The sequence below is a fragment of the Stereum hirsutum genome (genome assembly GCF_000264905.1).
Source record: "Stereum hirsutum FP-91666 SS1 unplaced genomic scaffold STEHIscaffold_5, whole genome shotgun sequence".
Taxonomy (NCBI): Eukaryota; Fungi; Basidiomycota; class Agaricomycetes; order Russulales; family Stereaceae; genus Stereum; species Stereum hirsutum.
In genome coordinates, this window is record NW_006763135.1 from 920,013 (window position 1) to 941,805 (window position 21,793).

Sequence of the window (21,793 nt, forward strand, 5' to 3'; positions counted from 1 at the left end):
CATGATCACTGCAGGCCAGCTAAAAGGCCACTCGAGGCTGAGCCAGAATCCTGTCAGAACTGTGTTTCGCTAGGTGCCAAACGCCCAAAACCTCGAGCTCTCAGCCTTACGATCACGACCTCGGGGGATGCGACAGTAGAAGCATCTCACGTTCCGTCTGGAGACTCCCTCTTTTATAACGACGATGCTCTAGACGATGCTTCAACAGACGGAGATTCGCTATTTGACAGCCCTATAAACGACGAGAGCATAGCACCTCCGACTACACGTGCGAAACCACCAAGCACTCTAAACCACTACAATATAATCCCTGCAGCCTGTCGTACTGCCCCTCCCATCCCTGGCCTCTTCTTCGATCCTTACATCCAACTGCCCATCGGACTGGCCGACCAGGTCCTACACCAATGCAAAACCACATACTTTCAAAACCCATCCACGAATCAAATTATGCTTTTCGGACGCGCTACCGACCCCTCATCTCCCGATGCCTCCACCAAGCCATCTAACTCGGGCATGCCTCCATTCCTCCATTCGCTTTTTTTGCACCTCGAAGAATTGCTCCGCCCATCTCTCCCATCCGACATCCATAAACTCCTTTTTCCACCTTCATCGGAGCCTTCCCGTGCCCGGCAGGCGATCATAAACCTCTACAGGCCCGGAGAAGGTATCACACCACACGTGGATCTGTTGGGTAGGTTTGGTGATGGGATCATCGGGGTCAGTCTCGGGAGTGGATGCGTGATGGACTTCCGACGAGCGAGTAGTAGCGAGGAGAAAGGCGGATATGGGACGGGTCAGGATATCGATACCTGGGATGACGGGTATATGGATGAGGATGGTGAGAGGAAGCGGTGGGGTCTATATCTACCCGTGAGGAGTGTGTTGGTGATGTCTGGTGATGCGAGGTATCGATGGACGCATGGCATCGAAAAGAAAGAGGAGGATTTCGTAGAGCGCGAATCGGGTGTGGGCCTTGATGAGATTCCAAGGCGGGTGGCGGAGTATATCTCGAGAGGCGAAAGGCTGAGTATCACGTTCAGATGGTTGTTGCCGGGGGCGGAGATTGTGGGGGGATCAGACGCGTCTTTACATAGCCTCGTAGTGTTAGAGTGTTAGCGGTCACCCCACGGACATGCGAGAAACACCGATTATTACGCGATCAACCAGGGGCCACCGTTCTCTTCAAACAAAGGACAGACAAGAATGCGAGAAAGCAAATGCGAATTGAGACGATCGTATCTAACAACGTACTAGCGTGGGGTGACTGCATTACAACATCATCTATACACTCCTTCTTCGTCTTCGGGTAATTATGCCTGCCCTGACATCGTGTAAGACACACTCCCCGTGGTTAATGAGCATGCGGTTCAGGAAGTGTGAGGTGCGAGTGGCTCAGTTGCCGCCACGAAGAGCGAGGACGAGATGCAGGACAGCGCCGGCTTGGATGTTAACGTCCCGTGCGGACTTGTCGTCAGCCCTATATCCACCATGGAAGATTACATGAATCACATGAGTTGGCGATTCAAAAGAATGAAAGGGTAGAGGAGATCGACGAACAACTGCCTGCCCGAAAAGATCAGCCGCTGCTGAGGTGGTGGCACACCGGATTGCTCCTCGACCTTCTCCTTGATACGAGTGATCTATTTCACGCACGACCGCTCAGATTCTTCACGAGCAACATAACATATCGAATGGTGCACACCTTGTCATCGGGATCAATGTCCAGCTCGATCTATACATCGACGCGGTTTACAAAGACAAAAGTGAGCGCGTGCACACTGAACTCAAGTGTTTGCCCATACCTCTTTCCCTGTCAGGGTCTACAACAAGACTTGAGCACACAGTTATCCCAGAGAATAGATGACGCGTACCTTGACTTTGATCAACATAACGATTACGGGTGGCGAGGGCGGTGGTGGTTGGAAGTGAAGGAGTCAGCAGAAGCTGAAAGATGTGTGGCGCGGAGAACGCGTTCTGAATCAGGCAAATCTCAGAGCACGTGGTAAGCTCGGATCAGCGCCACCCGGCCGCACGGCTCGTTCCACTCCCCGTTGGTCAGGCCCACGACGACCGGCGACTTCGCTCAGCATCGCTGAAACATGTGAAGAGACTTTGTTTCCTCCTGTATACGCTCGTCTTCTTTCCTTTTCGTCGGTTTTTTATCTGTGTCAGAAAGTGAAAACTTCACCACCGCGATGTCGAATCCTATAAACTGGCAGAAACTCGCGAAAGAACCGGTCCCAGGATCAGCTTCGCAGGAGCTGAAGGAGCGGGTAACTGGCACGTTCTACATGCTCATGGCGCGAGGCTCAGGCTTTGGGGACTCGATACTCAGACGGACACGGATAACTGAGGTGTCATTGAACGCTAGAATCAACGAGCCAACTAAGAAGGAGGCGACCGTCGTTTGTGAACTAGACGTAGAGGAGGGTGGGTCCTGTTCTGAGCATGATTTCTTCATTCATCACATTCAGAGCGCGCATCGTTCTGACAAGCTGCTTTCTTCCGAATCGTTACAGAAATGACCAACGTACTGGGTAACGTGCACGGTGGTAAGTGCTACGTCAATTTTATACGCATTCTCTTGATTTCAGACACCGTATTCGTCGTCAGGATGCTCTGCCTTTCTGATTGACAGGTAGGTAACAATGTCACTTCTGACTTGAAGCAGCTCTAAGACATGTCGGCGTTACAATCTATGTTTCTGACTTGGTTTCTCTGTCTTTTCAGCTGCTCGTCACTCCCATTCACTCTCCTCACCGAGACGGGCACCATGGGTGTTTCACAGGCCATAAACATGTTATATCACGCGCCTGCGAAAGTGTATGTCTTCTTCCTTGAAGAAGGTCACATTTCAACTATAACCGACGGCCAGAACGCTCACGTGTCTTACATGCTCTTTTTAGCGGCGCTCATCTGAAGATCATAAGCACGACAATCGCGGTCGGATCTCGCGTTATGTCTGCTCGTTCTGAAGTACGTATGGATCTCTATTCGTTGATAACTAACTCTCAAGGCATATGCTTTTTATGACCCTTCTTCAAGATATGGGACACAACAAATAATAGACTCATCGCATCAGGAGTTCACGTAAAGATGGAACCATCTCCTTCTAAACTATGACCAAACAGGACGACATGGCGCCTTGAAATAACCCTGGCCTATTCACAATATATTATGTTTCAACCCCGTACATCTGAGCGGGGGTTTTTTTTTATTGATCATCTCTATTCTTATGCACTCGTATCATGCGGCACTGTTGCATAATTCATCTGCATCTGAATTCATGCCATACGTATGTGCCGAGGATATGTTACTCGTGGCTCATTGTTGGAACTTTCGCCACACAGACCTGCCCGATACTTCCCTGTTCCATCTCAAGAACCTGTCTTCATTATTTCGATCTTTCCCCGTTGCTGAATCTTCGCAGCACATCGGCACGAAAGACCTTCGGGCATGAGTCACGGGCCATACTTGGAGCACTTGGATCCGCCATTATAACCGAACCAAATCAGCTTGGTATCGCGGAGGCAAATTTATCGTGGTTGTTCTTTGTGGGCCTAGTTTCCGCGAGGACAAGGTATGTGCTTGCATTGTTTATGAGGAGGTTAATGTGCATCCGTCTTGCAGCGCAAGCCACGCCAAGTATGTGTGGCGAGCTCTGGCGGTGCCTCACATGACTTGCTACTGACACGTCCGAGATGTCGGTAATGACACCACCTTCTAATCGGCGCCTGAATCATCCTGAAGTGTTGAGGTAGGTCCAACAAACGAGATATCAGGACGATTAAATCGGCTCAACGCCAACAAAGCATCGTTTTTTCCCGAAAAAATCACACGATAATACCTGACCACCTGCACCGCGACCAAAAAAAAAGGTATTGCTTCAAATCTACAGAGCGAGCACGATAATCGACTGCTCTACAACCTACTCACAGCGCGAAACTGATATCCAGGAAGAGAACATGGTCAACTCCGAACGATCTCCGTCTGAACGATAACACGCGGTTGAGACACACTCCTCGCCCCCGCCGTGTCATTCTCAACCCCCACAATCCAACATCGCAGCAAAGTGCCCACCCCAAGAATTCACACCGCGATGGATAATCTTCCAACCAACTACAACAAAGTAGTCCCCTCCGGCTCTCCACAGGAAGTCCAACCCACCGAATCCACGGGAAACAGCGTTGATATGTCGAGCTCAGGCCAGTCCGATTCCAGAGGTGAGGACAAAGCACGCCTATAGAACTAAGCAACGGTGTTGATTTACTTACCGCAATGTATGAACTAAACAGCCGAGCCGACGAGTAACGATTCGAGCTCTCACAACAATGAAGACAACAATGTGTCTGGAGAGGCTGTGAGTGGTTCTCTCCCGCCCTCTCCCACTCGCAATATCTAACTCTGACCGTACTTCTCTCGAATCACGTATTCAATCTTCCCCGTTTGCTCTCTTGCGGATCCCTGCGTCCTTGACCCACAATCTGGCGACCGTAGGAGGCCGATTTTGAGCCTCTTCACCACGCTCCCTTTTTAACCGTCGAGGAAGTGTTCAGTGCCGACCTCCCTGTCCAGAACATTGCGGCCACTATCTCCTACGTCGAGGCGTCACAGCTCAACGAAATGACCATCCAACACAAAGTGTTGTTCATAATCGTCAAGATGTTCGAGAAATGGCGCTTGCCGTGGTCCAAGAAGAATTTCCGCCATATTCAAACAAGCGCCGGGTTTCTCAAAATCGTCGCCTGGGCCATGGACAACTCCCCATCCGAAATCGCCGACACGGGTGAAGACTGGACTCGGATCGACCAGGACTTGTTATCGCCGCCCACAGGCCGCACCGACGAGTTCATAGTTGAAAGACTGCGGAAGGTCTATGAACAGTTCGATAACTTTGACGAGCTTTTTGCGCAGGCTCTAGCCGATCTGAAGGACACAGACGACGAGGCTGATCTCCCTGGCAAAGAGAGTCCGGACGGCGAACCTACAGACTGCGATCCGAGCTTGCCAGAGTGCGACCACACTGCCGAAACCGAATCAACCAAGGAGGGTCAGAAGTTAGCGCGAGCCCAAGAAGTGGATAGGAAGGAGAAGGAGGATAGTGCGATGGAAGACGAGGAGCAGAGAGATGAAAAAGAGACGATACGAGAGAAACAAAGGAAAGAGGAGAGGAGGGTAGGAGAGGATATGGGAAGGGAAAAGGCGAGAGAAAAGAAAAATGGAGACAAGAAGGTGAAAGACGAGAAGGTCAGGATGGAGAAGAAAGGAACGGCCGAAGCAAAGAGAAGTGATGAAGAGGAGAGAAAGAAGCGAGACAAAGAACAGAAAGATGCTGCAAGGGCGGAGAGAAGCAAGAGAAGGGAAGAACGGAAAAAGGAGGAGGAGGAGAAAGAAGAGCAAGAACGAGGAGAGGCGCGACTAGAGGGACAAGAAGTGGACGGGGACGGCGCCGAAGGTCCGCCGACCGACGAAGAAGACAAGACGGAACGGGATAGCGCTTACAGCCAGGAGGAAGAAAGGGAGGATACATCGGGCACCGCTGCCACATCCGCCTCACCAGCCGCCACTTTCATGTCCTCCGCGCCATCGCCCGCAACGAACGCCACATCCATCACTTCTCTATCTCCTCTTGAAGGCTCCCTAAAAATCGTCCCCCCTGCACCGAGCGACCCGCGCCGCGCACTCAGCACAATGCAAACCCAGGTTAACCAATCTTCCTCTCGCAATCCACAACGCCAGCCTCCCAAGACCACCCAGAAAGGGAAGAAGAGAGCCGGAGACCATCAGAGCGACAAGGAACAGGTGCGAAAGCATCCTCGTACCTGAAGGACCACGACGAACCTGAGGAGGTTGAGAGTAGACGATGAAGTAGTTTGGACAAAGGCGATAGCCTGCCGAAGGTGCGGAGGGGTCACAGTCATCGAACGGTGAAGGGGAGCAGGCGCTCGAGCAGTTTGCAGCGCGCGGCACACGAGGAGTACGTACGCCTCACCTGTTGTCGCCCTCGAGAAGTGCAAGAGCGGAAAACTGTTCATGAATTGTCCTGTCTGTCGCCTTTGTACATACTGAACTGTAACACATATGAAAGGAAGGAAAGAAAGAGTTTTTACTTACACTCGCAATAGGGTCTTGCACAGTATAGCCGCTTTTGTTGCGTTTACCTAGATAAGTCGCAAGAGTTAGTGCGGAATGTGGATCGATGAGGTCGCTATACGTATCGTACCTCGAACGCATCGTTCTGCGCCACTCGAACTATTCGACTCGTGTGAACTTACTCGAAGTCAGGTCTGACTCGCATGAGAGCGAATAAAACGTCCAGTAATCTGTTTGCACAAGTAGGAGGGCCCAACCGAGCGAAAGGAAGGAAGAACGGGGCTGGGAAGAGGAGCGACGAGCGTCGAAAGCAAGGTATCAATCTTGCGGTGGTCACCGACTCGGATGAGCCAATCTTTCGGTGCAGTGACTCACTCTCCCAAACTTCACCTGCGTTGCAGCATTATGCAGTCCAATTATGGTAGTAGCTTCATTTTCACTGGCTCAGTGAGACATACGAGTACACACCACGAATACAGAGTAATGAGAGTACAACAAGTACAACAGCGCCGACGAGTTACAATTTGGCCACCGCTTTCGCCGCTCCTCCCACCTTCGTGTGCATAGCTGATACGACCAGAGCGTTGGTTTTCTTGTTTCTGATCTAGTTGATATATGGGCATCATTATAGCGACACGACTAATGGGGTGGAGCCTACCTCACATCGTGACACTCGAATTTTCCCTTGATTCGTAACGCTGGTTGACACGATCTTGAGCTCTGTGCCTCTACAGGATTCGATCAGGATCGCAAAGGTCAGCCCATGGAACAGGACAACAAAATGGAAGACATGTGACGCACAACGGCGCAAGTCCGTGATAAATGAGATTCATGGCCTGGGACATCCCACTACTGTCTGTCTTCTGGAGCAAGCCGAGCGTCACAAGGGGTGTCGAGGAGCACCTAACCGAAATACCTGTCAATGACGATTATCACGAGCAGATATAGTCGGTTACATACATGTCGACTAGCCATGCACTGCAGGATCCATCTATGGTGCCATCGTGTCATCGTAAACTGTCAGCACCATTTCAAGTCGGAGGATCATAGCTGAACCCACGAAGCGAGCCGAAGGGATTCCGCATGTCTGAATGTTCGAAGACCAGTGGCCCGTGTCAGCTCGTTATTCTCTTCACAAGTTATGCAGAACGAGACGTGCCGTCCATCACAGTGGTCTCAATCACGACCTCAGCCTGCACCCCGCCCCCATCCACCTCACGGACGTGCACTTCCGTCATGTTGAGCCTTCTACCTAACATAGCTCCCCAACCCTTTCCCTTGATTACATCCGTGAAAAAGGCCAGGACATTCACTCCTCGGAGGACGTCCTCTTCCGAGATACCGCTAAACTTGATGGTGCTGTAGTCCTGGTAAGGAGAGTTAGGCAAACTGTTGATCCAGGCCCATTGGTCGTTGATCTTCGGGTTTCCAGCGTTTTTGGACGCAGGAGACAAAGTAGAGGCGGAGGCTTGCACACGGAAGGAGGACTTGTCCATGATAAGACGAAACAAAGCATGTTTGTGAGACGTGGGTCCACACTTAAGCCCGGCAAGACCATGGCCGCATCCATGAACGTGAAAGTGTCGCGTGCCAGATGCTGTAACGTTCTGAGTTTATATAGCAGCTGCTACCCTGGCCCCTAAGATAATCGCGGCCAGAAGACACGCCAGTTGAAGCTTCTAGTTGACCACCCAGCCGCCTGAGCGCAGCATGGTGATTCGAGCGCTTCTAGGACCCGCAGACATCCAGACACCTGTAGATACGAGACCGCACCAGCTGAGTGAAGCAGATTGCATGAGGCAGAAATTGTAAAAGCATATCGGTCGTGTTGTTGTCATCAAGTTATTGTCGTATGTAGCATGGGAAAACCTGGGAAAACAAACGGAGGGCCGTGAGAACTCCCTCGGCAACGTCCGGAGCTCTTCTTTTGTCGCCTGAAATGGAACTTTTCAAATTTCATGGTTTCTTGTTGTTGGCATGACACGTCGGAACTGATTCGAACACTGAACGGACTGACACTGACACAATAGTGTGAGACTTTTGCGAAACTGTTAGCGCGCTTGTTCTGTAGCTTCCATTTGATCTTGATACCTTATCATTCGAGCCTGCGACGAGTCAACGCCAACCATCTCTTCTCTGATACCCACTTCATCTTGACCTAGAGCTGACGCCGAAAGTCGCTAATACACTCTCGAGTCTCTCTCTTAATCATACTGGTATGTACTAAAATCACTGACATGTAGCCGTGTCGAAGCTGACGAGCCTTGCTCATCCAGCTAGCTCTGCACATCTTTGGCGACTTCTCACACTCCTTCAGATCACTGTATTCACAAACTAAACACATCTTCCTCTTACCTGTACCCTCCTGGAGAGGTATTTCCTACACTGCGCGACTATCAGGACCGTCTTGACGACCGGACTCTATCTGAAATGCCTCATGAACCCACCTTATATCAATCCCCACCGCTATCCCCCGAGTCTATACACTCCAGCCAAATCGACAGAGGAGAAGGGAACGTCCACCTACAATCAATCAATGACATGTCTGGACTTCTTTCCCGGAGAGGGCCATTTACCAGAACGCACAACTTCAGGGGCGGCTTCCCCCATCGAGGTGTCGTTCAAGTTGCTGATGAGACGTCCTCCGGTAGCGACGACGCACTAGATTCAGACGGTGATAGTGCTTTGGATAACGGTGGCAATGTTGGATCACCGACAACCACACGCCAGACGCTCCCTCATAGGGCGCCTCCCAAATCTATCCTTCGCCCTCCTACCCGCTTTTCACCGTACGGCCCTGCCCCTCGCTCACCACAATCGTCCTCTCCTCTCGCTCGCGGCGAAACCTCGAAAATCGTTGCTTTCGTCCAACCCATGCCAATCAAGCCTCTAGCCATTCGCAATCTTCCTTACTCCCAGCCCAGCCCACGACGGTACGCCCTAGAGCATTGCCGTGAGGTTCGCAGTCTGTTACCTTACGCTGGCGACATCCGATCTCCTTCCATCCAGGACCAAGTCCGGGAGGCTCGCGATCAGCTCAGAAATCACCGTCCACACACCTCCACTCCCTGTTCTGCCTCTAATCATGGTTCAACAAGCCAAGAATGTCTCAACGAAAGCTTTAGAAGCTGTCGTTCGCGCACACCCACTCCATTCCCTTCGCCTACAAGCAGTCACTGTTCTCTCCCACCCCCAATAACCCCACATGGAACGCAGGGCGACTTCGACGTTGTCCCCCACTTGCTTCCAGTCGGAGACTTTCACTATCACGATGGACTTCAGGGCCTATTCGACGATGCTTCTGCCTCGGATTCGGCGGAACGCGTTCGCCTCATCCAGGACTACCACGAAACGGACGGAAGTTTACTAGCAACTATTCAGCAGGAGGACGATGAGGATGCCGGTGACCTGCCAACCCAAGCCCCACCACGAGCTCCCCGCCAAGTCAACTGGCCGCTGTCTTCGGGGGTCTCAAATTGGTTGTCGTCGTCCAACCACCCTGGATCGCCAACGGTCCCATCCATCGCTAACTCGCGGGAGTCAACTCCATCATTCCGCAGGTCTCCCACGCCGTTGCTCCAGCAGACTGACGATGTCGACTCCATCTCTCTCCCGGACCCGACTCAGCGACTCGTTCGCGAACCTCGTCCCCGCTTCGAACTTGCTCCGACAATCTGCCCAACTACTCGTTCGAGTGCAAGTACCGACGTTTCAATGACACGTCGTACACCCCTCGGGAACGCTTCCAAGAGACCCTGGAACTATCTATCATTCGTTCTGAACAGATCTCCCCGCCAACTCTGCGTCTTTCTTAAGCCCTGCACCGGCGATATCACGAAGATCATGCACGCGGTCCAGGCTGTAGGCCTCATCGCATTCCTCTTCACGAAATCTGCGGCCATCCTCGATGGCGCAGACGGGCCCGTCACGTACGACTATGGACACGACTGGTGGATCTTCGTGACGAAGGACAGAGAGACATGTTCGGCGTTCAATGATAAGAGGCGCGAGGGTTGGAACCCGGGAGAGTTTGGGACGAAGATCGGGAAGTTGGGGTGGGGTTGTGATGCGTCGTTGATCGAGAAGGAGTTCGATTTGGTGGAGGAGGCGGCGGCGAGGGGCGAAAGTGTGTTGTTGCCGGCTCAGTTTATGGCGGGTCCGATTGGCGCTATGGTCGTCTGGTGTTCGATAGCTTTGGTATGCTGAAGATATCATCCACAGCTTTGGGGGGCCCAATCTGGGTCGGGAGGCTGGGCTTCTTTTAGATGACACGGTTTACAAGTTATGTTTCTTCTGTAGCAATTGTAGCATACTAATCATGTAGCCATTATATCACAAATAAGCATCAATCCAATCAGCATACGACTTCAAAAGCCTCTATCCCTAGAGGGCAAAGTTCACGCGTCTATACTCTTCAGATACTCCCTCAACTTGTCTAAAGCTCTATATCGGTGAGAGATTTTGTTTTTCTCCTCTCCGTCCATTTCTGCGTATCTAGAAACACCGCATGTCACATTTCAACATCATGGCACAGTTTAGAAGGACAAGAAGAGAAATGAAAGTAACTCACGTCTTCCCCGTTTCCTCGGCCTCGAAGACAGGGTCCCACCCGAATTTTGCTGCTCCCCTGGCGGGAACAATCCGTCCGTTTGTTCTACCTTCGAATAATTTTACTTCGGCTCCAGGTCCAGAGGAGTAGGCAAATGTGCAGAGGGCCCATGCAGCTTTGGAAGGAAATCCTGCGAGCATGTTGTTGAGTCCTTGTAGATCAAAAAAGGTAAGTATGAATACGGTGCAAGTTGAAGCGACATGGAAAGAGCAGACCTTCGTGCCCCAGATCTGCAAGGAACCATTTGATGTATGGACCGGGAAGTCCGTTCAACGCTTCAAAGCAAAGTGCAGTATCTTCCGTGATACATGGCCCACCAATCTTGGGGTGGAAATTTAATTTGATGTGAGTGCGAGACATCTGTGAAAGTAGTGTGGCGTCTTTACCAGTTCAGCTGCACGTTTACATTTCTCGATCGCCACTTCCTGTGTGGTTCCCTGGATTTCAGGCACTATACCATCGCATAGGTGAGATTAATACATGTATGCGAGAGAATTTATATGCGAGAGAAATACGTACGATCCAGTGATTTTGACTCGATAGCAATAGGGTGGCCCGAGGAAAGAATTGCTTTCACCTCTCTCAGCTTGTTGGCGTTGCCGGTGACGAAAACTGTAAGTCTGTAAGCACTTGCACCCTGACTAAATCAAGTTGAGAATGTATACCGAGCGGTTTGGTAGACATGGTAGATTGGGGCGAAGAGAAACGTTGGTATGACTCGCGTTCGACGTCGAAAGGATACAGTGATGGCCGCCATACCTGTGGCACCATTTCGAGCTCCGATGACTCGTTGCTGATCCGGCCACAACCGAGTTTCCTATTCGGTCCTTCTTCGACGACGTCGTCGACGTCGCCACCGTCGTCCTCGGCTGTCCTCGGAACTTGCTCATTCTTGGCCCTAATTTTATCGCGTTTTCTTTCTGAAATATGTGTGACTATCCTTGCTATGATTGTATCCTTGGACTTGATATCGCTAGTGAAGGTGCGTATATCGATTGCGCATACGTCCACGTCACCAATCATTCGACCGTACTATTCAACAGAACGGGGCAAATAAAGCCCAATAATCGTACATGTTCAAACAGAAACAAGGAGTAGTCCTACAGATATCGTTGTGTTATCCAAATCGTCCACGTAAATGGGAAGAAATTCGAGCGGCTCAGTGCGTATCCACGGCGTACGTACCACCATCATTCGCCCTATACGCCATGCTTATTACCTTCCAGGCCTCCGCTTCTTGTTCTCCTGCGCCTCGCAACTCTCCTTCTTATGCCTCTTTAGCGCGTCCCCCCTACTGAGAACCGCATCGCATTTATCGCACGCCACTGGAGCATCGTAGAACTTGACATGGCGAGCAAGGTCCTTGTGGTGCGTGAAATATCTGCGGCATTCTTGGCCGCTTCTGTCGCGATGGTCCCGCTCTAAGCACGGGAACCTCCACTCCCAGAAGCCTGTTCTCTCGTCTTGTATTTCGACCATGGTGTATCCATCCTCGGTCTTCTGTTCAAGACCCTCCACCCACGTCCCAGTCAAATCGACATCCATCACTCCCTCTTGCCCCATCTCCGCACGCTGAACAGCCCTGGAGTCACTCTCGCTATCGGAGGTACTGTCCTCTGTACCGTTCTCTTCGAGGCTCTCCTTCCTGGACGGGGCGATAGTCTTCGGACGGGTCGAATGGGCTGTGGGCCCAGGGGTAGTAGTGGTGGTCGTGTCATAGACGTTGTTGTTCCCCCCGTTGGCGCGCCGTCTCCTGTCGGCTGGACCGGTCTTCTTCACGACCTCGTCGTCGGAGAACTCGTCGTCAATCCCAGTCGCGTGGTGCACCTGCCGCCCGTTGCGCTTCCGCTTGTATCCCGTGCCCGGCGCAGCAGCGGCCATCTCATCGCTCTCCTCTGCCACCGTCTCCTCTCTCTGCACTTCCACCCTCTTAGCCTCTCGACCTCGCGCTCTCTCCGCCTCAGCTTCTCCCTCGAATGGTGGATCGCCTCGCATCTCCGCAGGAGGACCGTCCACACTCAGACTATTGTCGGGAATGGAAATCGGCGTGAGTGCGAGCTCGGCTCCATCATCGTCACCGAAGTCAGAGTGGATAGTCGTAGTAGGCGTGATGGGGGAGGGAATTGCCCAGGAGTCTATGCCAGGGATGCAGGCAGCGTATCTGTCGTCGACGGCGGGGTGTCCCGTATCCGTTGGACACACGCAATCGCCCGTGTAGAGGAGGTTGTGTATTCCGCCGCGGTTGGGAGCGAAGAGCAGAGAATACGTTCCCTCGTCCAAGTCGCGCTCTTGATACTCCATCAAAATCTCCACGTCCGGCACAATAGCATTCGTATCGCTTGAAGAGTAGGGGTGGGGTGGAGCAACGCCATTCGTTGAGGCGTCGGTGTTGGAGGGTGCAGACGGTGCGATGGGGACATCGGGCATCGAAGTCGGGAAATGACCCTAGGTGCATGGTATGAGGTGAGTTGCTTGCCTTCAATACTTTGTGGCTACGGGTGCTCACCAGTGGGACACCATCATTTCGCGTCCCCCTGCCAGAATAGGCAGTCGAGGCTGTGTCGCCATCTGCCTCATCGAGGAAAGAGTAGGATGGGTTCGCATTGCTAATCGCGAGGGTGGGTGCAAGTGTGGGCAGTTCCCAGGGAGAAGAGTCGTCGAGGGAGGCCGAGAAGAGATTGAGGTGGTCGAGGACCTGGGAGCCATTGGAGGGCACTGGTGCCTCGACGCTTTGTGCGTCGCCAAGCGGGGTGGCACCCTCGGTGGACTCAAGCCTAGCACCGTCCTGTGTCGGGTAGTAGTGAAGGTGAGCACACCTCTCCGATAGTTTGGCAGTAGTAGGAAAGGCCTCACGAGTGCAGAAGGGTCAGTGGGTGCGAGCACCCCTCCATGGTCGGGGGTGCGGCCCACTACTCCGTGGAGCAGCATCTCGTGGGTGAGCAATAGTCTCGCTTGAGGTTGCTCTTGACCTTGTTCCTGTTGGGGTTGGTCGTTTGGGCTGTACGCAGAAGGAATTAGGGGCCGCAGGGATGTCTGGTTGTGCCCAGAATGGACATACCAAGCGGGCATGGTGGCGCCCAATACAATGATCTCATCATCTTCGGCTTCAATCCTTCTCGTGTCGGACGAGCTACTTGCCATGTCGTGATTGTGTGCGAGTGCTGCCGTTATAGGCTGGATGTTGACGTGTTAGAGCTGTGGGTGCTGGTGTGGTCACTGGCGACTGTGGGAGTCCAATGTTACGACGCGTCCGGGACGCTTCGGCGTTATGTAAATGCCTCGAGTTTGCACTTGTGTATCCTGACCTCGGTTCAATGAGGCTGTGTTTGCGTCTATTTCTCCCAATTTCGATGTTGTCCACAATCCAGGTATCCCGGTTTAGGTGTGTCGGTTAGTTTTGTGCTGATATCTACATGTTATACAGGTCATTGGGCCGATATCCGTCGTTTTTGTCCATATACTTCGCACGCCCCCATGTATTACTCAATCCATCAAACTTCGCACGAATAATATTATTTCACTCCATACAATCCGTTGAAGAGCTCGCATGAAGTCAGTACGTTCATCCACACCCATTTGCTTCCGTTTGCACGGATTCAAATGTATATCACATGGTGAGCGTATTATGCTACGAAGTCACTGTCATCCTTATTGACCACAACAGTTGTCTCCACAGATTATACACCTCTTACTATACCACACGTCACTACTACGCTCAACATTCGTCCACCGTATTCTCCTCTTCTTGTCCATCGCCAGGCCGCCTGTCCTTTTCCAATCGCAACTGTCTAGGTGCAGTTGCAACTCGTAAACGTTCTTGGCCCTTCGCTTACACATTTCGCATCGTGTATCGATTGTGCTGAACTCGGCCCAAAGTTCACTCTCCTGTTCTGCTGTGTACCCCGGAAATGTTTCTCTGTGGTAGTCGATGAGGGAATTTATCCACCACAGGATCTCCCTAGGTGTCGCCTTTGGCGTCTCCCTGGGCGTCTCCTTGGGCGTCGGTGGCGTGGTTCCTTCCTCCTCAGTCGTTGCCCATACAATGGATCCATCCGCCGCCTTGGTATAATAATCTTCAAGGGGTCTGGGTCCCTGTTGGAGTTGTGGTGGATGTGCTGGATGGTCATCTCCATTCGGGGTGTAGATGGTGCGACCTCTGATTTGTGTGCGATCGAAGGGGTAATTCGCCTTGGGGTCCCGCACGCGACTTTCGGGAGGCACGACTTGGAATCTTGGATTTTTGGCGGCATCAATCCAACCTGGCTCCGTCTCTTTCAAGTCACCAGGACCCATCTCGATGATAGAGCCAGGCTCGATGGAGGATTTGTTGGTTTGGATTGCGTCGTGGGAGTCAGGCTCGACGGAGGGGTTATTACGTTCGTTTGGGTTGAGGGATTTAGGCTCGGCGGAAGGGTGGTTGCATTCATTCGTGTGGAGGGCCTCAGGCTCCTCTGTGCAGGAATAGTTGTCTTCGACCCCGTCGAGGGATAAATGCGAAGGGCTTCGTGTCATGGTGGGGGGCGGGATGAAGGTGCGTGGCGGGCGGTTGGGTTTCCTTTTTCGTTGCTGACGTGCTTTTTATACTCGGGGACTAGCACGAGACACAACGCTTATACCCGTATCCGTGTTTTCAACATCCCCGTGGCCTGTGTCTGTGTTTGACTCGAAACCAATTTGTGGTTCGAGCTTCGCGTCGACCCTCGCGACGCGCACGAGAACGCGTTTATTTGTCATCGAGTCACATGCCTTACCGTGTTGTTGTTTCCTACCTTCCTTATGCGGAAGACTCTTTAATGCGCCACCTATCTCATCGTAACGATCGGCGGTTTATTCGGACGGGTCTCGGGTTCGTTGTCGTATCCAACGTATCCCCTATTGCAAAGATAACGAACAACAGGTGTCTGTGTTTGAAGTAAGCAAATTGCATCATTATTATTCAAGAAAGACACAAGTTGATAGCCACGCCCGCCACATCAATTTCTAGAGAAGACAAGAACATGTCAGGATTTCTAAGGTCAAACAGTTCGCAGAAGAAAGAAACAAAACATTTATGGACTACCCGTACTGAGCTCAAACGTACGTTCCGCACCTATCCCCTCCTCCGCCGCAGCTTTTTCTGTTTCTGGACTCCGCAGGCCTCGCGTTGGTGGCGAAGCAAAGCATCATCCCGACTGAGGGAGGAGCCGCAGTTGTCGCAGACCACCCTTTCCTTGTAGGTCTCGATGTGGCGAACAAGGTCCCTTTGCTGGGCATAATGCTTGCGGCATTCTTCGCCTTTGTTGCTGCGATGGTCTCGTTGCCGGCATGGGTACCTCCATCCCTCCTCTCCGCGCTTTCCATTCTCTATAAAGACAGTTAGGTAGCCGAGTGGGTCTGGACTTTGTATCAATCCGTCAATCCATGTCCCGGAGGTGTCGACGTTCACAGGTTCTGCATGCCCTGACTGGGGATTCGAAGGGACTTCGAGGTCACTTTCGTCGCCGGCATCGGAATATTCCCATTCATCGACGGCCTCGTATCCCGTTGATTCCTCGGTCAGGACTTCGGCCTGACTTTGTGCGCTTCCGTCAACTGGAGTGGGTCCATCGAGCACAAGGCGTGGAGCAACTATGTCGACGGAGCCGCCTCGTTTGCTAGCAGAGCTCATTAGTGCAGAGTCGGATCCTGATGTGTCGCTTGGACCATCTTGTAGGATGAGGGTATTGCTCGTCCCCGTGGGTGGCATGGGGTTGTTGTTGACACAAAGTGGGAGCGGAGAGGGAGCGAACCGATCGGTGTCGGGCGTGTCGTCGCGCACGCTGCTCATAGGGTATTTGACAAGCCCGGGACCCTCGTCGTAGTCCATATACCAAGGCTCTTTGGTTCCCTCCAAATGGTCGAATTGACCATCCATAGTGTCGCAGAGGCGGTGCTGATGTTGTGAGGTCGTTCAGATGGTGGGGAGTAGACGGGGGTGTGATGGGAGCGATGAAGTCGAGTCGAAGTTGGGCGCCCTCTTATATAGGGCTGGCAGAAGCGCGGATCGGATAAGGCCGTGCCATCCATTACTAACACAGTGCCGTGTCCGTTCTTTGTTCTTTGTGCCACGATTGGATCCGGCGCGCCGCGAAATTTTCATGGCGACCATGACGACCGCCACCGCCACCGTGCCCGACGCCCGCGTGTCCAAGTTGGCACGGCTCCCTTTGTTCGGAGGTCTGCCTGACACGTTTGCGTGGCGTTGCTACTGGGTCACCTCGGCGTGTCATAGATCCATTAGAGTACGTGTAGCCGTCGAGCGGTGTGTCCACTCCGTCTTCGAAAATTATATTATCCCAGCGGCGCTGATATTCACTTCAACAGGTTTCTTGGATGGATCCTTCTGCACTCCCTCGCACAATACAGGTGCCACGACTGCCTGCGTCACTCAACCTTCAGCTACACTCTCCCTGTGGGCGCATCCACCGAACCAACCCGATATTCTCATCTTTCACTTCAAAAACTCCATTCAGCTCACATCCCGCTAGCTCTATATGGGCCGACAACTTGTCTATATCACCGAAGATCCTCTTACAGAACTCCCAGTATATTGGGACGCGACGATTATCTGCCAACGGCACTGGACCCTCTGCCTTGCGTACAACTTCGCCCTTCCTCGCTTGGTCCTCCATAACCCATCGCCGAAGTGAGATCTCTTTCGTTTCATAGCCGATGTATGAATGCCGGAGCTGCCGCCGCAAGATGGTGGGAGGATTGTGTCGATGTATCTTGGTATGTCGTCCGTCTGAATGGTATTCGGAACACAAGTATAACTGTAATATCCTTGGTTGTCGTATTGATTATAGGCTAGAATTGGCATATCGTGGTTGGTCGTCGCGGGAGGTGCAAGGCGGACACCGTATCTGGACCTGCTGGAGTACGTATCGCTCGGTCCGACTTGCGGGGAGAACGGATGCTTCAGTTTCGGAGCGGTGGGGTCGTGGTTAGACACCAGATCGCCTTTGCGTGGATGGTCCGCGTAAGGCACGCTCGGATGAGCTCCTAGGCTGGAGTCGTACCGTCATTCATTAGGGCAGACATCCCGAGGTTTGTGTTCTGAGCGCCATGTTCGGCCTTGATAGGAGAACGCTTTATGGTTGGAGTACGAGTGAGCTGCATGATTTGTCACAGCGAGGCCTGGAAGAAGATGGAGAGGCCCCAACTCGTAGATGGTCGCTAGTTTCTTTGAGCAGGCTACGAGTCGCCTTTTTGACACCATGTCTACCATAAATAATCTTTGTTATCCTTCCCCCGATGTCCATGGAATTGCCCCATTATTACTGACACAGTCACACACTCCAATCAAAGAAATGCCAACATCCAAATCAAACGCTTCGACATAAATCATCGTTCTGTCTACGTTGTACAACAAGTACCTTATCGTGTGTCGTACTTTCTCAAACTCATCCAAAGCAAAGCGTTCCTGGCATGCCGAATTGCATCGTGCACATTTGCACGTCTGCGCCACACCCTCCTATCAGTTTGAAGTACTAATTCATCAGGCACGCCGATTACTTTGGGTGTCCATATCGTATAATATTGCCTTGCGATTCTACGTCTGACTTGGTAGGATGCTGTGCTCAAGCTACCTATAAGTACTGAGGACGTTCGCCACAGTGGCACCGTGCAAAAGGAACGGAAGGAGATCATCTCCCGCGACGTCCCGAGTGCGCTCTGAGTGAGCTCATTTGGCGCACGTTTGCTTTTCAGCACGACGCTAGCCTATGCTATTGCACTTTCAATTGGACTCCCGTCACAAATAGTGTCGGTGTCTGTCTTTGCTATCCTCCTTTATCTGCTCAAAATTTACCTCCATCCTATCTCGGCTTGAAATTGCCTGAAATGATATGTCCTATCGAATCGAGGCTATTATTACGGTCCTCCGATACCTAGATTGCATGTGGAGATCACAAGACCGCGTTCCTTGTGGTCCTTATAATCAACTTCAATTATGCCTATCTTCTTTCAGGAGGCTCTCACCCGCTCCTTCCGGCCCTTCCACCATCCCGCTCGCACCAGCGTGAAGGAGTCGTCGTCGCCTCACAATGTCTAGGACTCTACCTCCCGAGAACCCTCTGCCAACTACAGAGCCGGAGCCGGTCTACGCGGATGATAAGAATGGGCATGTCCTTGACGAGGATATTCCTGTGGTCATGCCGTTGAGTGACGATGAACCAATTGTGACGAGGAGGGAGCTTTGGAGTTATTATCGTGCGTCTCTTTTCTTCGTTTATACTTGTGCGTTCAGGTCGTCCTGACTCCTTCCCATGATTTGCAGTGTACTACAACGGTGACAATGTACGTGATGTCAACTAGTCTTCTAAGCGTTATGTTGACAAGTATACCATGTAGGGTGTCGGTCCTAATGGTATGCCCACGTTCCTCTCGAGGTAGAGGCATTTCCGCTTACGGGTCGCCATGTATCATTTTAGGCTACTCTATGACCCTCTTCCAATCTCTCGCCAATGCCGCTGGTTATGATCCTGTCCGTGGTGTGGGTACATCTTGCAGCGACGCAGACGCATCTGGGCAGTGTGTTCTACCATGGGGAAGCGGCACCAAGTCTGTTAGCTCAGTTGTTCTTGTCGCCAATGGCGTCAGTTTCGCTGTACGTCGCTTTCCTTCGGTCACCCCCTCCGTCGTTCTTTCTCCTGCAGTCCAAAAGCTGCTGTTCAGAGTCGGAATTGTCGTCTAATGTATGTGGCGATGGCAACCAGGTCATGACCGCCATCTTTACGACCCTGGGCTCAGCCGGAGACTACGGCACATTCGGTCGTTGGCTCCTTCTCATCATCACCGTAATTTGTTGGGCAGCTCAGTTCGCCAGTATGGCCCTCACCTGTACGTTTTACCATCACTTCTACTCATTTCTCTATCTTTACTAAATTGTTTGACTGCTATCAATAGCATCGACACGATGGGGTGCAGCCATGGCCTTGTATATGGTTGGTTTTATCTCTTACGGCGCGACGCTCGTCTTCTACGCCGCCGTCTTCCCTCGTCTCGCGCGTAATACGCCACATGCGAGACAGTTGAAGGAAAAGTACGAAAACGGAGATATTTCTGCGGAGGTGTATGAGCAGGAGGAGAGTTTGGAGAAGAACAGGATCTCCAACATGAGCACGGTACGTTGTCCAACCCATCCTCGATCTCGGTCCCCTCTATTGTATACGGTGGAGAGGAGAAATTGAAACACTAATGTAATAACTGATCCTCTGGGTGTGTTTGACATTATGTAGATGCACAGCAATATCGGTTACATCTGTACTCTGGCGCTGAACCTGTCACTCTTGCTCCCTCTGGCCGACAACCCGAAGGTAGACAACTACGTTATCGTCCTGTGCGTTATTTACTTTCTTCAGGGGCTCCTTATATCTTCGCGTACTGAACACTGTCTCTCACTCTGACAGAACGAACATATACTGGGTCATTCTTGGTATCTGGTGGTGTAAGTTCCCTTCACTATTTCTACGAAGCACGAACCTCGAATCTGACTGTACGTGTGTGTATAGTCATCTATCAGCAGCCTCGGCCTGGACCTGCCCTACCCAAGGGAGAAAACTACGTTACCGTGGGCTGGAAGCAGATCTGGATCGCCCTCAAGCAGTATAAGAAGCTTCCCTACACCTTCATCTACCTCTTCTCCTTCTTCTTGCTCGCGGATGTGAGTCTTCTCTACCAGATTGCCTGCCTATACCATACTGTTTGCTGATTTTTTTCGATCCGTTATTGTGTCGTGGTATCTGTGACTGCAGGGCCTCAACACAACCGGAACGCTCATATCAATCTGCCAGAATGACAAGTTCAACTTCTCATTCCTCACGAACACCTATATCGGTCTTGCACAGGCTGTCACGTCTACCATTAGGTCCGTATTCCTTTCTCTTACATTACATCGACCATGTCACGACGTCTAACATTTGTCAATTTGTGTGGCGTGTGGCGTGCAGCACCCTCGGGTTCTGGTATATCCAGAGATACTGGAAAATCAGCACGAAGAAGATGGTGCGTTTTGTGCATCTTTTCGCGATTCTGCCCAGCGATCACTGACTTTGGTCCTGCGATATTGTGTTGTAGTTCGTCGTGACGAACGTCGTTACGATCCTCATCCCGCTATGGGGTATGATCGGGATTTGGACTCAGAAGTTCGGGCAAGTTCTTTCCTACCTTTTCTCCAGATGTAGGTTCTGACAGAGTTCTGTGCTGCAGATTCCACAACGCATGGGAGTTCTGGTGTGTAAAGGTCACTGGAATGGTACAATAGTACACACGAACTGAAGGCGAGAATTTATTTTCCAGGGCATACAATGTCGTCTTCGGTCTTTTCCAAGCACCTTACTATGCCTTCTCTCAAACGATGATGGCTGAACTCACACCGCCCGGCTTCGACAACATGGTACGCATCTCCTTTATCCCCTCGCTTGCTCATACAATACATTTTCACGCTCACACTGACTCCGCACACAGTTTTTCGGTCTCTTCGGTCTCTCCAACCGCGCCTCATCCATGATTGGCCCCAACGTCATCCAAGCCATCATCGACAACTCCGGCGACAACTGGAAAGGTTTCCCCTTCCTGTTTGCTCTATGCACTGCTGCGAGTATCGTCATCTGGTTCGGCGTGGACGTAGAGAAGGGCAGAAGGGCGGCTGTCAGGTGGTCGGAGGAGCAGAGGGGAGCTTACAAGGCTAGGGCTGAGAAAGCGGGACAGATCGAGGGAGCAGATGCGAAGTTGAAGGATATTTAGAGGACGGTGTGCGGGCAGGGTTGAGTTTGTTTATTATTCCTTTGGCTGTATGGTTTCGTGGCGTCTTTTTTGAGACGTCTTGGGTTATGAATTTCACGATGATTCCGTTCGGGAATATGCTGACAACTGGTTTAGCTCCGAATACATGTATATGTTGGTGAGTGCAACGAGGTAAGTATAAGTGAATGCACCTAAGAAGGAACAGCGCTATGAATGATGTACAATATCATGCCGCCACCCCGATCGAGGCCACCCACGGAGCAGCCCGTTCGAGCTTGCGCATGCACTGTCGTAAAGTGGATACCATAGACAAAAGACCTCTCGTAT

At 51.8% G+C, this 21,793-nt stretch overlaps 8 protein-coding genes across 8 annotated transcripts; 4 read left to right on the forward strand and 4 right to left on the reverse strand.

The window, feature by feature from the left end:
- Positions 1 to 321: 321 nt before the first annotated feature.
- On the forward strand, positions 322 to 1,074 carry STEHIDRAFT_25240 (uncharacterized protein; the record flags this gene model as incomplete). The annotated part of the gene is made up of 2 exons (XM_007302204.1): positions 322 to 738; positions 835 to 1,074. Coding segments are annotated over 2 exons (657 nt in total), but the record flags the coding sequence as incomplete, so codon positions are not given.
- Positions 1,075 to 1,392: 318 nt separating this feature from the next.
- Positions 1,393 to 1,889, reverse strand: STEHIDRAFT_129988 (ubiquitin; the record flags this gene model as incomplete). The annotated part of the gene is made up of 5 exons (XM_007302650.1): positions 1,393 to 1,477; positions 1,558 to 1,640; positions 1,703 to 1,732; positions 1,803 to 1,820; positions 1,872 to 1,889. The coding sequence occupies 5 exons, from the start codon at positions 1,887 to 1,889 to the stop codon at positions 1,393 to 1,395; spliced, it is 234 nt and encodes a 77-aa protein (XP_007302712.1).
- A 242-nt stretch (positions 1,890 to 2,131) lies between these two features.
- Positions 2,132 to 3,321, forward strand: STEHIDRAFT_76677 (uncharacterized protein). Its single transcript, XM_007302365.1, has 6 exons — positions 2,132 to 2,430; positions 2,520 to 2,552; positions 2,614 to 2,638; positions 2,731 to 2,823; positions 2,907 to 2,976; positions 3,046 to 3,321. The coding sequence occupies exons 1-6, from the start codon at positions 2,196 to 2,198 to the stop codon at positions 3,121 to 3,123; spliced, it is 534 nt and encodes a 177-aa protein (XP_007302427.1). The 5' UTR covers positions 2,132 to 2,195; the 3' UTR covers positions 3,124 to 3,321.
- An 833-nt stretch (positions 3,322 to 4,154) lies between these two features.
- STEHIDRAFT_120227 (uncharacterized protein) lies at positions 4,155 to 5,931 on the forward strand. Its single transcript, XM_007302651.1, has 3 exons — positions 4,155 to 4,223; positions 4,296 to 4,360; positions 4,498 to 5,931. Exons 1-3 carry the CDS (start codon positions 4,193 to 4,195, stop codon positions 5,824 to 5,826), a joined length of 1,425 nt encoding a protein of 474 aa, XP_007302713.1. The 5' UTR covers positions 4,155 to 4,192; the 3' UTR covers positions 5,827 to 5,931.
- A 604-nt stretch (positions 5,932 to 6,535) lies between these two features.
- Positions 6,536 to 7,648, reverse strand: STEHIDRAFT_138488 (uncharacterized protein). Its single transcript, XM_007302652.1, has 6 exons — positions 7,253 to 7,648; positions 7,154 to 7,180; positions 7,054 to 7,084; positions 6,895 to 6,996; positions 6,752 to 6,821; positions 6,536 to 6,697 (listed from the first exon to the last, which is right to left on the reverse strand). The coding sequence occupies exons 1-6, from the start codon at positions 7,587 to 7,589 to the stop codon at positions 6,611 to 6,613; spliced, it is 654 nt and encodes a 217-aa protein (XP_007302714.1). The 5' UTR covers positions 7,590 to 7,648; the 3' UTR covers positions 6,536 to 6,610.
- Positions 7,649 to 8,092: 444 nt separating this feature from the next.
- Positions 8,093 to 11,394, reverse strand: STEHIDRAFT_167383 (Ham1-like protein). The gene is made up of 7 exons (XM_007302653.1): positions 11,368 to 11,394; positions 11,222 to 11,314; positions 11,089 to 11,153; positions 10,918 to 11,023; positions 10,664 to 10,853; positions 8,370 to 10,587; positions 8,093 to 8,309 (listed from the first exon to the last, which is right to left on the reverse strand). Exons 1-6 carry the CDS (start codon positions 11,384 to 11,386, stop codon positions 10,491 to 10,493), a joined length of 570 nt encoding a protein of 189 aa, XP_007302715.1. The 5' UTR covers positions 11,387 to 11,394; the 3' UTR covers positions 8,093 to 8,309; positions 8,370 to 10,490.
- Positions 11,395 to 11,596: 202 nt separating this feature from the next.
- On the reverse strand, positions 11,597 to 17,144 carry STEHIDRAFT_120231 (uncharacterized protein). Its single transcript, XM_007302654.1, has 9 exons — positions 17,045 to 17,144; positions 15,687 to 15,778; positions 15,298 to 15,614; positions 14,379 to 15,233; positions 13,249 to 14,316; positions 12,153 to 13,165; positions 11,929 to 12,070; positions 11,746 to 11,879; positions 11,597 to 11,684 (listed from the first exon to the last, which is right to left on the reverse strand). The coding sequence occupies exons 6-7, from the start codon at positions 13,127 to 13,129 to the stop codon at positions 11,980 to 11,982; spliced, it is 1,068 nt and encodes a 355-aa protein (XP_007302716.1). The 5' UTR covers positions 13,130 to 13,165; positions 13,249 to 14,316; positions 14,379 to 15,233; positions 15,298 to 15,614; positions 15,687 to 15,778; positions 17,045 to 17,144; the 3' UTR covers positions 11,597 to 11,684; positions 11,746 to 11,879; positions 11,929 to 11,979.
- A 1,557-nt stretch (positions 17,145 to 18,701) lies between these two features.
- Positions 18,702 to 21,578, forward strand: STEHIDRAFT_94881 (MFS general substrate transporter). The gene is made up of 15 exons (XM_007302655.1): positions 18,702 to 18,931; positions 18,999 to 19,018; positions 19,073 to 19,088; positions 19,153 to 19,328; positions 19,438 to 19,561; positions 19,628 to 19,845; positions 19,960 to 20,060; positions 20,131 to 20,168; positions 20,233 to 20,384; positions 20,476 to 20,588; positions 20,671 to 20,725; positions 20,798 to 20,871; positions 20,930 to 20,953; positions 21,020 to 21,116; positions 21,188 to 21,578. Exons 1-15 carry the CDS (start codon positions 18,766 to 18,768, stop codon positions 21,464 to 21,466), a joined length of 1,653 nt encoding a protein of 550 aa, XP_007302717.1. The 5' UTR covers positions 18,702 to 18,765; the 3' UTR covers positions 21,467 to 21,578.
- Positions 21,579 to 21,793: the final 215 nt, after the last annotated feature.